Genomic DNA, 14,104 nt, shown 5'->3' on the forward strand with positions numbered 1-14,104 from the left:
GAGATCTTGCCCCCTTTATCTCCAAGCTCATCAACGCCTCCTTCAGGTCAAATCTAGTACCCAACAACCTAAAACAATCTTGGGTACTTCCCCTGCTCAAAAAACAAACACTTGCCCCTCTATACCGACAAACTACAGACCCATCACCACCGTCCCCTTCCTACTCAAAATTATTGACAGAGTAGCATACTTGCAAATCCAGGATTATCTAGAAACCAACCATCTATTAGGCTCACGTCAATCTGGCTTCCGCCCCTTCATGGCAACGAAACAGCCTTGATGAACCTCAAGACTAAAATGGACGAGTTGAAGGACAATGGAAAATCAGCTTTGCTACTCCTCCTTGACCTTTCGGCGGCTTTTGACCTGGTTGATCATGCAGTCTTATGCAATCATCTAGGCTCAGCCGCGCATTTCTCAAGTGATGCTATAGCCTGGGTGCAATCCTTCCTTGCGAACCGTACAATGAGAGTCTTCTCCCCCCTAGCAGCCGCCGATCCCATACAAGTTTCCTGCGGCGTCCCCCAAGGATCCTGTGTATCTCCTACAATGTACAAAATCTTTACCAAGCCCTTATTCGACAAGTTGGACAGACTGGGCGTCATCTACACCAACTACGCAGATGACACTCAGATCCTCATACCCCTTTCGGGCACTTTTGTGGAAGATTCGGCCTTAGTAAACAAGATATATCGCCTCATTCAGGCATGGATGGCATCCCACGGCCTCTGCTTGAATGACGACAAAACGGAGCTACTGATCCTTGGCACAGAGACAGCTATTAAAAAACATGACCCCAACTATACCTCATTCAACATTGAAAACAATGTCATTAAAGTGATGCCTGCAGTCAAAACCCTGGGGGTTTATCTTGACTCAGCACTCACCTTCAAGAAGCAAATCCATACCCTAGCATCCTCCACAGCATATACCTGCAAATTGATCCGAGCTTGTAGACCATTCTTATCAGAGACCAGCTGCATCACTCTGGCAAATGCACTACTCATATCCAGATTGGACTATTGCAATGCTCCATATGCAGGATCTAACAAATACATTCTCGATAAACTGCAAACCCTCCAACATAACGCTCTAAGAGCAGCCTTAAATATCCCGACCAGAAATCATATCGGCCGCCAGAAGAAATATCCACTGGCTAAAAATTGAGGACAGGATTACCCTAAAAACCCTCTCTCTCACCTCTAAATGTCTTAACAATATAGCTCCCCCTTACCTGACAGATAGAATCATCAAGAGAACTTCAACCCGTCCCACTAGAATGTCCAATGCATACACCTTAATGGTGCCCAGATACAAAAAAAGCACAGCTGGCGGCTCCAGCTTCCCGGTCATAGCAGCCCAAACCTGGAACAGACTCCCCCTAAATCTCAGAACTGACCAACCCTACCCGAGTTTCAGGTGCAAGGCCCTTACCTGGATACGATCTAATGACACTTAGCCAGACTGGACAACTGCTCTCTTGACTATGCCAACTGAGGATTACCCGTATGTCACCTTGTTTATTTCACCATGCCTCTATTGTTTTTTTCTCCTTACCCACAGTATGTAAATACATGTTTCAACTTTACTGTATACCTGTTTGTACCACCCAAACAAAGTTCTCAAGTATCCATGTAATGTTTGCGCCCAGCTACCCTCGGGTTTGGTTCTGCGCTATATCAAATAAACAAACAAACAAAACATAACCACCTGCCGACGGGCACGTGTAGCTATGTGAATGGTTCTCTGGCTCAGGTCCACTTGCCCTCTACCCCAGAGTGTCCGTACGATTGGCTTGCCGCCCTTTTATTACAGCAGCCAGTGTTGTCTTAGCTGCTTCGGTCTGCCCGTGATGCACAGCTTGTGCTCCATCTCCCTCTTCCCTAACCTGCAGCACACATGTGTTCAGAGCTGGTCTCTTGGGCAAAGCCCAACCTGGGGGCATCCCTGCTTAGTGTGTTTACCTGGGGATTTTCCCTTTCTTGTAATACTATACAAATGTTCCCTGGGCCGGTGGCATACACAATAAATCCCTACCCCCGCATTTCCACGCAATGCCTTCTTTCATGGTGTAACTGCAGTTCGTTTGTGTACCCGTGTTTTCCCCCCTAGGAGGTGCCCCCTCCTTTCTTGCTTACTCCCATAGGTGGTAGGTGCGCCCCCCTATATGGCCCTGAATCAGGACCTTTAATACATTCCCACCTTCGATCCATCTTTAGATCAACATCCTCTTCTCCCTCATTTCCTTACGTACCCACACCGTGTGAATCTGATCATGTCCCCTTCTCCTTTGTACCCTTCTAGGCATTTGCCGAACACCAGTATATGTTTCCCCGTGAGCTTTCGGCCCAAAGGGCTTCGTAGTTTTTGAAATCTAGTGGGGGCGCTACAAAAATTAAGTCTACATCATTCTCACTCTCATTCACACCTGGATGCTCATCTAATGCTTTACCAAGCTCGATTTTATTTGCGGTCATTATGTAACGTGCTTTTCTTTGATGGCAGTCGCACCAGCCGATGGCCCACCAACTGATACAGATGGTAACGAGCATCACGACGAGCACAGGGACAGTTATTTTGAACATTGCTGCAAGCCAGTCTGGACCCTAGGCAAATAAAGCGAGCCAGGTGTTTGACTTGGTGTCCTACGTCTCTAATCATTCGTTCATGTATGGTTTGCATCTCCCCAACAGCTTCCATAAGTGTCCCATTGGCAGCATCATTAGCGGGTATTGCTGTGCAACATGTGCTCCCGATCTTATGGCACACGCCTCCTTCCATAGCAGTCATAAGGTCCAACACGTAACGGTTCTGTATGGCCACCAGATGCCAAGCTCAGAGTTCTTCTCGCACTGCATTCAGTCCTTATTCGGTAGCATTAGCCAACTGGAGCAGCTCATAACGCGTTATTTAAATAATAAGCAGCTGTTTGCACCCTGGGAAGCAGGAGCGAGTTGAAAATCTCGGACGCCGTGCTGAAGAGTCTGAAGTCTGGTGGGAATGGCGTCCAAGCCCTGGGCGGAGTCTGCTGATATGCAATTGCTTGCTCTCTTCCTCCTAGTTATCTTCAGTTCTCCTTGTGTCTCTACTGGCCCATTTGCTTTATTCTTCCATTTCTGAATGGATAGCTCATTGAATGGCATAAAATCTGCACAGGGCACCACCAATGGAGGGCTGTGGAGGGTCACCAGTGCACATACTCCCCAATATAGTGGTGGCTGGGGGTACGCTCTTGTGCCGCAGGCCCACCATACATCCATCACCGCTGCTGTCCCTTTCTGCATGGCCTCGATACTCATCGTCCTCCTGTAGCCGCTGTTCATCCCCAGCGCCACCGTGCCGTCTGCTCTGAAACACAAAGAATACTGTGTGAGCAGTTTTATAAAGACTGGGCAATGTTTTTCATCTATCCATGTTAAAGCTGTGAGAAACCTGAAGGTTTCTCCCTGACTAGTTCCTGGAGATCTGTCATCCAGGTGGCCAGGATACAGCCATCGCTATTGGATCCATTTCCTGGGGGTGGACCAGTGCGGGAGGATCACCTGGAGGAGGGGTCCTCGGGAAGTGGGACACTGACGGGTGAGACGCGGTATCCCCCTTCTTCCAACACCTTTTCCCCATTCTACCACCTAAGATACTCAAACTACCCCACCACCCTTTCCGACACAAACACTTTCGCACACTACGAAAGACAACAGACTAACACCAGAGCGTTTACCTGACATGTCGCAATACAAGGGTCAGGCAAAGTCAGGCAACACCAGAATCACACACACCCGACAGCCCTTTCCCTTCCCCACACGGATAAAAGGTGGAGCATGAGAGCAGACTACAAGCAAGGCTGACCGCACGACGAAAGAGCTATCCAAGCTCGGCAGTTCAAGAGGAGGAGAAAGGCGGCGAGAACCAAAAGGGGTGACGAGGAGAGAAGCGACCTTGCCCTTTCCGACCCAGACCCACGAAAGAAACATGTGTCCAGCCTTGCCTCAGGGGACATATGGCTGCCAGTCTTCTCTTTCCGTTTCACATACAAAGTCCACAGAAAGAAAAGAGCATTCAGTGAACATAACGAGACAAGGAGAAAAGCCAGAAAGATCAGAAGCAGTTGCCTACCATACAAGGCTCCAGCATGATCCAATCACGCGGGAAAAACCAGTAAAAGAGACGTTGGCTCCCACCGCACAGACACAAAAAGCAGTTATGCAGAAGTACAGCACAACCGTGCTGCGGCCCAAGTGGTTATAAAACAAGCGGGGCCAGCCGAGTTCGCCCATAGTGCTGACCTACTGGAGCACTGTGGACTTGAAAATGGAAAGGTCCCCAGACTTACCCAGAGGGTCACAGATAATACGACCCTGAAAATGAACTTTGGACTCCATCTTCCAGCACCAAGTGGTCCACCAGGAGGCAAGCCCACATAGACCCGCTTTTAAGACTTTTCTCGCACATAAATGCCCGGGGAGGGGAAGGAAGCAAGCAGATTGGATAGGCACAGTGCACCAAACCTCGAGAAGGGAGGAATGTGTAAGTAGGAGACAGGAAACTGGAAGTGTGGGTGAAGCGGGTGAGGTCAGAAGAGGAGGTGGACGGCTGCCAACTGTTCAATAGGCTTACGAATGTTACTGGCTCTATAGTGTGAGTGTGTTTGTGAGAAAGTCTATGGTATGAATGTGAAAAGACTTTAACTGGGTGAAAGAAGGGCGACAATAGTATAGTGGGGGAGTGGTAGTGGGATGAAGAGAAGTGGTAGTACCAGGAGGAGGACTGCTAGTCTTGGGAGGAGTGGTAGTAGTGGGGGGTGGAGTGGGAGAAGGAGCAATAGAGTGGAAGGAGCAGTGGTAGTTTCAGGAGTGGAGCATCTGAGTAACGGGAAGCTGGTATGAAGGGGCAGGGAAGGAAGAGGTAGAGTAGAAGGGAGAGGTTACTCTGGACGTTGAGTGGAAGCAGGTGAATCCTACTATCTGCACAGCACAATCCCTAACATTCCCACTAGAACACCAATATCTGGTGAGTAGGGAAAGTTAGGAAATCCCAGAGGGAGATAGAGAGCCTGCTTTTAAGGACAGATAATAGGGGGTCAACAATTTCTAGCACTAACCCGGGTTTCCGGATGCCTGGGCTAGGGAGCAGGTTGGTGTGCAGATGAGACAGAGGGGGGCATACACAGGCCCTTCATATTTTAATAACCCTTAAACCGCCCTTGAGATTATGAGTGTTTTCTGTGTATGAGAAACCACAGAGTATTCTCACTCCTACTCCCCAGGATACTTCTCAGGTGGCCAGGGAAAGGCCATCACTTTTGGATGCTGACCCTGGTGGTGGAGAAGCAAGGGGGGGGGGGGAAATCACCCAGGTGGAGGGTCCATGAGGATTGTGAGTGGGGTGCCCACAGGAGAGACATGGTATCCCCCTTTCCCTATGGGAGACCAACCTAGTCCTCGCCCGGCCTTTGTGGGCTATTGTAGAACCTCTCCCCTCATGTCCCCTAATTCAAACTTTGATGGTACTGGGACGAGGAAGAGGCGACAGAGTTGTGAACACGAACCTTCCTTTTACCACTCTAGTACTGGGACAAAGAAGATGCCTGCAGAGTAGGTCAGGCATGTCCCTTTAATCACATTCAGGCAGATCCAATTGGGAATCCACACCTGCAACCTGTCAAGTGGTTGCAGGTGTATGAAGAGAGACCACTGCAACAAACAAGGGTGAGAGCAACAGGGAGAACAGCAGGAAACCAGTGTCGTGAGGAGGCAGCCGTGGTGAGACCTGTGAAGGAGCCATGACAGCAGCCGACATTGCAGAGAGCTTGTGCAGCCCAAGGCAAGTAGGTTGCGCAGTTGCCACAAGTACGGGAGCCTCTGGATTGGAAAGCGAGCAGTCGGAGCTTCAAGTGAGGATCTCTCAAACCTCTCCATTGCTGATCAGCCTGTTGGCCTTCCAACTCCCAAAGCCTGATTCGCTTCAGCCACGAAAGAGTGGTTCCTTTTCGTACACAGCCTCGCTCAAAGTGGGTCTGTGGGCGCCACCTTTTATTTTCACAGGCAGACTTAATAAGTGGCAGGTGCACATTATTAGAGCTACATGCCTGACTCTGCCTGGCATCATTACAGGGACAGGAACAATGCAAGTCAGGGGAGGTAATCCTTCTGTCTACATTCCTCCTATTCCTTGGTACAGTACTTTTGCCAAGACAAGGTGGGGTGGAATTATGCGAGTTGTAGTTTCCCATAAAATAAACAGGCGTAGGGGTTAGATGGGTTGTGGAAAAAGGGGGGCTACTATGTCTCACCATTGGGTGCTTCTCCCTCACTCCCGGAGGAACCCTAACCCAGGTGATCCTATGTCGCTTGCCCACCCCAGGGTCTGATCCAAAAGCAATGGCCTTTCCCAGGCCACCTGAGTAAGGGATCCCTGGGGACTAGGTTGCGACACACCCTCTGGTTTTTCACATGACCTACAAATGTATCCATTTGCTTCCAAACGTTTGTTCAGTGTCCTCGATAACTGGAAAATGGGCCTCATTACGAGTCTTGCGGTAGCCGTGCCGGATAAACCGGCAGGCTGCCGCCGGACCCGTAATACCATTCAGCCTCTGTGATTGCCGGAAACACTGGGGCATTACAACACCGGTGACCCGGTAATTCCGGAGGCGGAATTCTGTAAATCTATATTCTCATGGGGATGGGGACCATGGAAACACAGGTTCCGTCTATGACAGAGCCGGTGTTTCCATGTTCGCCTGCAGGCGGGTGGTGTTAATCCCGCCAGGTCAGACCTGCCGGGAGTGACTCCTACCGCCTGCAGGACTCTGAATAAACCGGTCCGGAAACAACAGTGGCGGCAGTTTTACCGCCACCGTTGTTGCCGGACCGGCAGGAACGTAATGAGGCCCGTCTTTCTAATTATTTTGCGTGTGAGAAATCCTTTGAAGGAACAATATATTTTATTTGTTGTTTTATGATGTACCAACTAACAAGAGTGCTCTTCAAAGCTCTAAGAACTCCATTATAACAATGGGTTCAAAAAAATAAAATACACAAAAGGAAGAATGGCATAATAAAGACAGTTTACAAATAAATAGAGGCAAAACACATATTTGAAGATATTAATACAGACCAAGATGGGAAGAGAATAAGGACACAGCTAAACATAGGGAGACACGTCTTTAACAATTGGAGGTGTGTACATCTTGACATTTTGATTTACGTTAAGGTAAGTAGTTCAGTATTTTAGTTTAGCAAATTCCCTTTTAAGGCCACCCTTTAGGAAGCTAAATGTAGCATGAACCCACATCAGTGGAAAACCAATCCCATTTAGATCATAGGAAAGCAAACAAGTGGAGTGGCTTTTCACAAACAACCCAAGTTCCATATCCATCAGTGCTCACTTAGATGTTAACACTGCAGATAATACATTTATTTCCTTTTAATATTCATAAAATGTATGTCAGACAGACATTTATTTTCCCTATTTTATACAGAGCATTTAATAGAGCACGCACCTAGCATAAAGGCTACAGAGCACTGTACAACCTTAGAGCACGTATGCCCCCACTGTGAATTTGTTTCTCCAATATAACATCAACAAATATTCATAGCGGATAGCCCTTACCCCAAAACTGAAAATCACAGTCAGTCCACACAGATTATCAATCTTGACACCTTCAATCGAAATGCTAATGATTAGATTTAAGAAATAAAAAAGGTATTTCGACTCGCTCTGACCAGGGAGAGTGTGTCGAAGCCAACCGTATTTTATTTCTACATGAGCAGAGGACATACATGAACTAAACAAGACCACAAACATAATCAGAGATCACACGGTGTCTGTAGCCATCTTTGGGGAGGAAACGCAGAATGAGATTGGATTGGTTGGTATGCGCACAATAGTCCTTAAGGCTATGCGAAGGTGACCGTCGTCTCTGTCCATGGTGCAGGTACACCCAGTTCTCGGTTCAACATCACCTGTGAAGGTAGGCTACACCAGCTGAGAACCAGAAAGGTCATGTAGGCACTAGGAATCGGATCAGGTTTTATTACATGAAATTGAAAGATCCGCTGGAGATAGCCATCTGGGTAGCTAAGCAGACTTCTACAGGACTTAAATGGTGCTGTAAAGCCATGTCCTCCAAGGTCAGAGGATGTACCATTAGGAAGTTCAGTGTTAATGTAAGCAACTAAATGCATCGTACAGACTTCTCCGATTGACGATCATTGCGTAAAACCCTATAAAACCCTGCAGGTTCTGCACACAAGGGCCACATTTTCGAGAATGAGATACTATGGCAGTTTTCCTACCCACTTATGCACAGCTGTTCAGAAATAAAACTTGTCTCTACCTTTACTGCCCGTCTCCCTATTTGACTACTTGGTTATATGTTATAGGTTTCTACAAGTGCACGCCAAAGCTGAGCAGGCAAAAAATTCCATAAATGTGGAACATTTAAGGATGTCAAGCCGATAAACTGCTTTACTTCGGGTAAACTGCTTTACTTCAGGTAGATTGGGGGGCACCTGCTAGCTAGATTTTCTTAGCTATATAAAGCGGATACTGGAGAAACAGCCTTAAAAGCAATATAGCCCACCTTGATCAGGATCCTCACTTCAAAGGCCAATTAGTGTAATCAGTCTAAAATGGGTGCGATTTGGTTGAAATTCTTGTCACCTCTACTAACCATGCAGCAGAATGAAAAGCTTATCTAAGGTGTTTTAGCACAATCTTGGGATTGCTCATGAAAATGGCATTTCCACCATTAAAACACGACAGGACCAGGGCATGCACTATAACCTGAAACAGTCAATCAGAACAACTGTTTGCTCTTTCTTACCATCTGGCCGGAGCCAAATAGTGTGCACAATGCAATATTAAGCAAGAACTGACATCCAAGTCTGGATATTTACCTTTCCTCCCTCAAAGGCAAGAGGAGGAATTTAATCTTGGCTGCATTAGGTTTTAAGTTGTCCACTTTCATCCAGGCCTCCATCATTGCCAAGCATTTCCGCAGGTGATGTACATCCTCTTTTGACAACACCACAGACAGTGTTTGATGTCAACTACATATTAGTGCAGAGAAACCAAACTTGCACACTGGATCCTGTGCAGGTCCACATATAGACTAAATAGTATGGGAGACAGGATGGACACCTAAGGAACCCCACATCACATCAGCTAACAAAAGTGACCAAACAAAATAAAACAACACCGAGCAGAATACATTTAATTTATGAATCACTTCTCTGCACACTGTTTCTCAGAATAGGAAACCCTACTTGTAATTTGTTCTCACCTTTAATTTGACGATCTGAATTTTCTTTTAGTTTCAGTAGCTCCAGGTGAAGTTCATTATTTTCCCGGACAAGTCGGGCATTTTCCGTCTTGTATGGTTCGATAACAGCATCAACATTCTTATTTTCTTTTTCAGTTTTTCCAGCGGACAACTTGGCATTACGAAGACTTTCAGTGGTATGGACCAGATCACTGAAATCAAACACCATTAGTTGGTTCAGTGTATATATCAAGCTAGCCATGCAGTAATACATTAATTATATAACCAGAAATTAATAAGGATGGGGAGCTAGAATACCGGCTACAAGGTTTCCTATTCAATGCCCTCGCTTGGCCTTTCAGAACCTAATAACTTCTCATGTTGACTGTATTACAAAACTAGGATTCATGAGAATTCCCACCACATACTGAAGCTCTTGTTGTACATGGGTATTCCATTTTCATGTTGATCACTCTGGGGAGCGGTCTAGCCTTGATCTATAAAAACACAAACTTATTGCCAGATTTCAGTGTTGGCGTAAGTGGCATTGACAGTGTATGGCACGAAGCATAAAGCCCAACGTCATTGCCCTAGTTCAAAACCTGCTTTCCTGATTAGAGCTCATCTGTTTTCACTCTATACCTGAAAGCAAATCTGTTTCTTTGATGTGAAGAAGTATTAAAACTTTCAGATCTGCAAGCGTTACCAATAAACTGGGTGTCTGTGTCAAAGAAAAAACTACAAGCATGTGACTATCACACAGGACCTTCTGGAGCACATCCAAGTCTTGAAAGTAGTTCAACCAACTGGGCAGCATCTAATCAACCATTCTTAGTTTTTAGGCTCACCTCATATTGCATTCTGGCACTTGTAGAGTTCTAAGCATATAAACTATAAAGGAATGCAATATGGTGTGCTACCCACAAAAGGACTTGATTAAAGAGCTCTGTTCCAGCAGATTTGTACTAAACAAGAGTGTGAATGGAATGGAGGCCTGACCAGGGGGGATGTGAGCAGGATGTTCCTCGATGCGAGCTCCCATATAGATCCCAAATAGATAAGCTACTCGGCGTCTAACTGAGATAATCCACTGCTGAAGCAGTAAGTGAGGCATCAGGGACGACTGAAGCAGGCTTTCCGAAACGGGAAAGCAGAACAGAGAGTCAGGCAGGCTGAATAGAGAAGCGGCGAAGATGGTCAACGAAACTAAGATGGCGGGCGCCACACAGACAACATAAGGAGCAGCGCAGAGACCCATTGCGGGGATACCGCAGAGGGTTCCTGCACGGCACTAGCCTAGCTCAGAAAGGAAAAGAGGAACAAAGCAGGCCTCCAAGAGTAGCACTACGCACTTTAATGGCACCCAGAGACAAGGGAGGGTGGGGAGGCCTTGCACATTTTATAAAATATTATGAAGCTCCCCAGCTCTCCAGCCCCTTTTACCCTGATATTTGGAAACCCGCAATTTCAGCCAGGGACGGTGCAGAGTGCGTTTAGGCAGTGGCAGAATGTGGGGTGCACAAAGCTGCGAGATATGATGCAGGGGTAGAATGTAAACAACCTGTGTTTTTTTTCTCGAAAAGGACAGATTGGAGTATTATCAAATAAAGGATCGCAAGCTCTGGAGGGAAGGCAGCTGCGGGGAGAGAGCTTACGGAGTTTGAGAAACGTATTACCACACACACACCGACAACAAAAATGGTGTCAAAGCTATATTCAATTCTTATGGCAGGGGAGTTGAGCTAGCTATGGGGGTACATGCATAGATGGGAAAAGACATTGGAGATGGATATCCCAAGTGATCATTGGGAACATCTATGGGCAAATCTCCCCAAGTTGGCTAGGTCGATCCAGGTCAGAGAAGCGTGGTATAAAATAAAGGTTCAGTGGCATTATACACCAGAGAGATCGTACAAAATGTATTTCACAACCTCGGAGAAGGGCTGGAGGGGATGTGGCATGAAGGAAGATTGGAAACACATTTGGTGGGAATGTCCGGACCTGGGGGTAACCCAGATAAAAACAATAGTAACCCCGGAGGTTATTCTGATCCCCAGGGAATGGATGTGTGGTTGGTTTGTTTAATCCAGAAAATGTGCTTTCCCACCAGAGCACATGGTAAAGCCTTCATGCTAATGTTAAAGGCAGCATGCTTGGTGATCGTCAAATGTTGGAAACAAAGACGGCCGCCAACGATAAGAGATTGGCTATTCAAATTGTGGGAGGGCATGGCAATGGAAGGGATGACATAATTTGCAAGGAGAAATTGGGAAGTTCCAACATGATTGGGTAATGGTTTTGCACTTTCTTAAAGGGGACTATGTATACCATGGTGTCCACACAATTTGAAAATATTGGACATTATGTGAAAAGAACGATATCCCAGAGACTACCCGAGATGTGAAAAATACGGGAACGCTACTTCTGCTGCAGGGGGTGTGGGGAAGGGGTGTTGATGTTGCTTCATTTAAAATGACAATACAAATAGGTTTAAGAAAAAAAAAGGCAGAACCTAAAGAGACACTCTGAGCAAGGCAGAACAGGAGTACGAGCAGAACATCCGGGCAAAGGTAAACCTACTGGAGCAGAGCGACGGACCAAGGGATGAGAGCAGAGCGGTCGAAAACCCCAAGAGTTCCCTACTGGAGGTCGTTTTCTCCGACAGCCTGCGAAAGACACGTGGAGAAGACCAGATCCCACATCAGAAGGCTGCATTGTGTTTCAAGGATGCTTGCGATCCTCCCGGGTGAATAGCAGAGTTGGGGAGGTGAGGCCAAGCCTGTGGTACCAATGTTGACTCGTGAAGTGGAAATTGTAAAGCCAAGAAAGAAACGCACACAGCCCATGAGTGGTGTGGTCCACCATCACTAGGATGAAATGATTTCCTAGTCTGGATGTTTCTAGTTGACCGGAACGTCAATGATAGGTAATGGTTGTAAGGGTGCAGTGGAAACAGGAGTGGTGGTTGTTTTCCGACAGATCTAATGTGTCAGTACAAAGTTTTTATGTCTGCAAAGATCCCAGGCCAATAAAACATAAGTGATAACTGGCTTTGGGTTTTTCCCACTCCTTGATGGGCTGCAGTCAAATGAGAGTGGGCTAATTCCAAGACAATCCTTTCGGTGACTTTGTGGGACTACTAGTTGGGCACGAGGTACTCCCTCTGGGGTTGTATCACCCTGATATAATAATACCTTTCTTAAAAAGAAGGGACTGGCTTGATTTCTCCCCTCTTCTTCGGAAACTACTTTGGCTAAGGCTTCTGTGAGTATGCAGTCATTTCATTGGGCGATCGCCAAGTCATGAAGGTGGTTAACTGCTAAAGCTTCTTGGGGAGGTTTGTCGTTCTGGGTAGATCTGCTTCCCCAAACCCTTGTGAGGCCCAGTCTGTTTCGTCTTGGTTCATTATCTCTTGGGGTAGTGGGAATAAGGCTTTTTCTCAGACCCCTTTGGCTGCCTTGTACCCTCTTTAACTGTGCACGGGTTATTGCTATGATTGTGTAGGAGGATTTTAACATCACCTCGATAGTTAGGATCGATAACTCCCACCATAACCACTAACCCATGTCTCCATGCCAACATAGATTTGGAGGTTAGTCTTAGCTATGTTCGGTTAGGAGGGGGTAATGTTAGCACAGTGGGGATAAGGCACCTTTCACCTGGTATTACAATTTCAGTAGTGCTTTGACGGTCAAAGCCTATGGATTGTGCTGTTGTAACTGTAGGGGCTTTGGCCTAAAGATTTTACTTGGTAAATAGCAAGGGTCTCCAACTTTTTTCAGTTGGAACCGACCACACCTCTTCCACCATATGTGGCAGGTCAGAAGAAGGACAAGGACTCCTGTTAGACATTTCTTTATATGTAATTATTACAAAAAAAGGTTAACGCCTATCTTTCCCTACTTCTATGGGGTATTCCCTACCTAACAAACTAACTATGGTGCTTGTCAGTGAATGTCTTATAAGAATCTGTCCACTGTCCCAAACAAACCCTAACTCACCCGTCCGCTATTTTAACAACTAATGTCTCCCTTCTCCTGGGCTCTTGCTCCTCGCAAAGTTATTTTTAATAATGAATCTTCAAAGTTATTTTTGACTTCTTTAATTAGCTCACACAGTTATTTTAACTCCATTACTCTTTTTGTTCTTCTCTGCATGTGGGTTCCTTGGTTCAACTGATATCTTTTCTCTTGTCTGTGTCTCTTATTTGCTGCTTACTTTTGTCCTTAATTCTATTTCCAATATTTATTCTTCCCTTTTTCCAGGGAAGGGTTATTCAACCCTTCTGTGATTCTCTATTGAGGTGTCTTTCTTTTATTAGATTCACAGCTTCTGGCCTCTGTAGGATATATATCCTTTAAAATTTGAATTTCTTTTTCCTTGCTCTCAGGTCTCTCTCTCACATGTTCCTTTCCTTGAATGATGATGCTTTCCTTACTTTGACTGCAACAAGTATGATTACTCTTATCATTACCCTGCAATTCTTTATCTCGTTGGATTATACTCCCAATAGTTACAAAGACGAGTAGAAACACTTTCATAACAATTCCCCTTTACTTCTCTTGTCCTTACTATTGTGTTCTTGTTATCTCAACTGTGATGAGTACAAGTACTGAGATAGCTATCTTCTTTCTCTTCTCTTATTCTCCAGGCTATTTTTCCTGGTTGGCATGTCTTGGATAAATATGAATATTCTTATAATGATTCTCATTCACTGCTATAGTCTCCTTATATTGATGGGGATGAGTGTGAATGTTCATATAATGATATTCCCTCTACTCCCCGGGTCTCCCCGTTCACCCAGTTACCCGATTCTCTCAGGGATAACAATCACCGGGT

The 14,104-nt window shown here is 46.0% G+C and overlaps 1 protein-coding gene across 2 annotated transcripts in view; it reads right to left on the minus strand.

The window, feature by feature from the left end:
• Positions 1-14,104, minus strand: part of CEP135 (centrosomal protein 135) — a 642,577-nt gene that overhangs the window by 567,827 nt on the left and 60,646 nt on the right. For both annotated transcript variants that reach the window (XM_069631620.1, XM_069631621.1), the window contains exon 3: positions 9,287-9,477. In XM_069631620.1, coding sequence (XP_069487721.1) covers positions 9,287-9,477 — 191 coding nt within the window. The remainder of the gene's footprint in view (positions 1-9,286; positions 9,478-14,104) is intronic.

This window comes from Ambystoma mexicanum, chromosome 6q (assembly GCF_040938575.1).
Source record: "Ambystoma mexicanum isolate Mex_15411 chromosome 6q, UKY_AmexF1_1, whole genome shotgun sequence".
Taxonomy (NCBI): Eukaryota; Metazoa; Chordata; class Amphibia; order Caudata; family Ambystomatidae; genus Ambystoma; species Ambystoma mexicanum.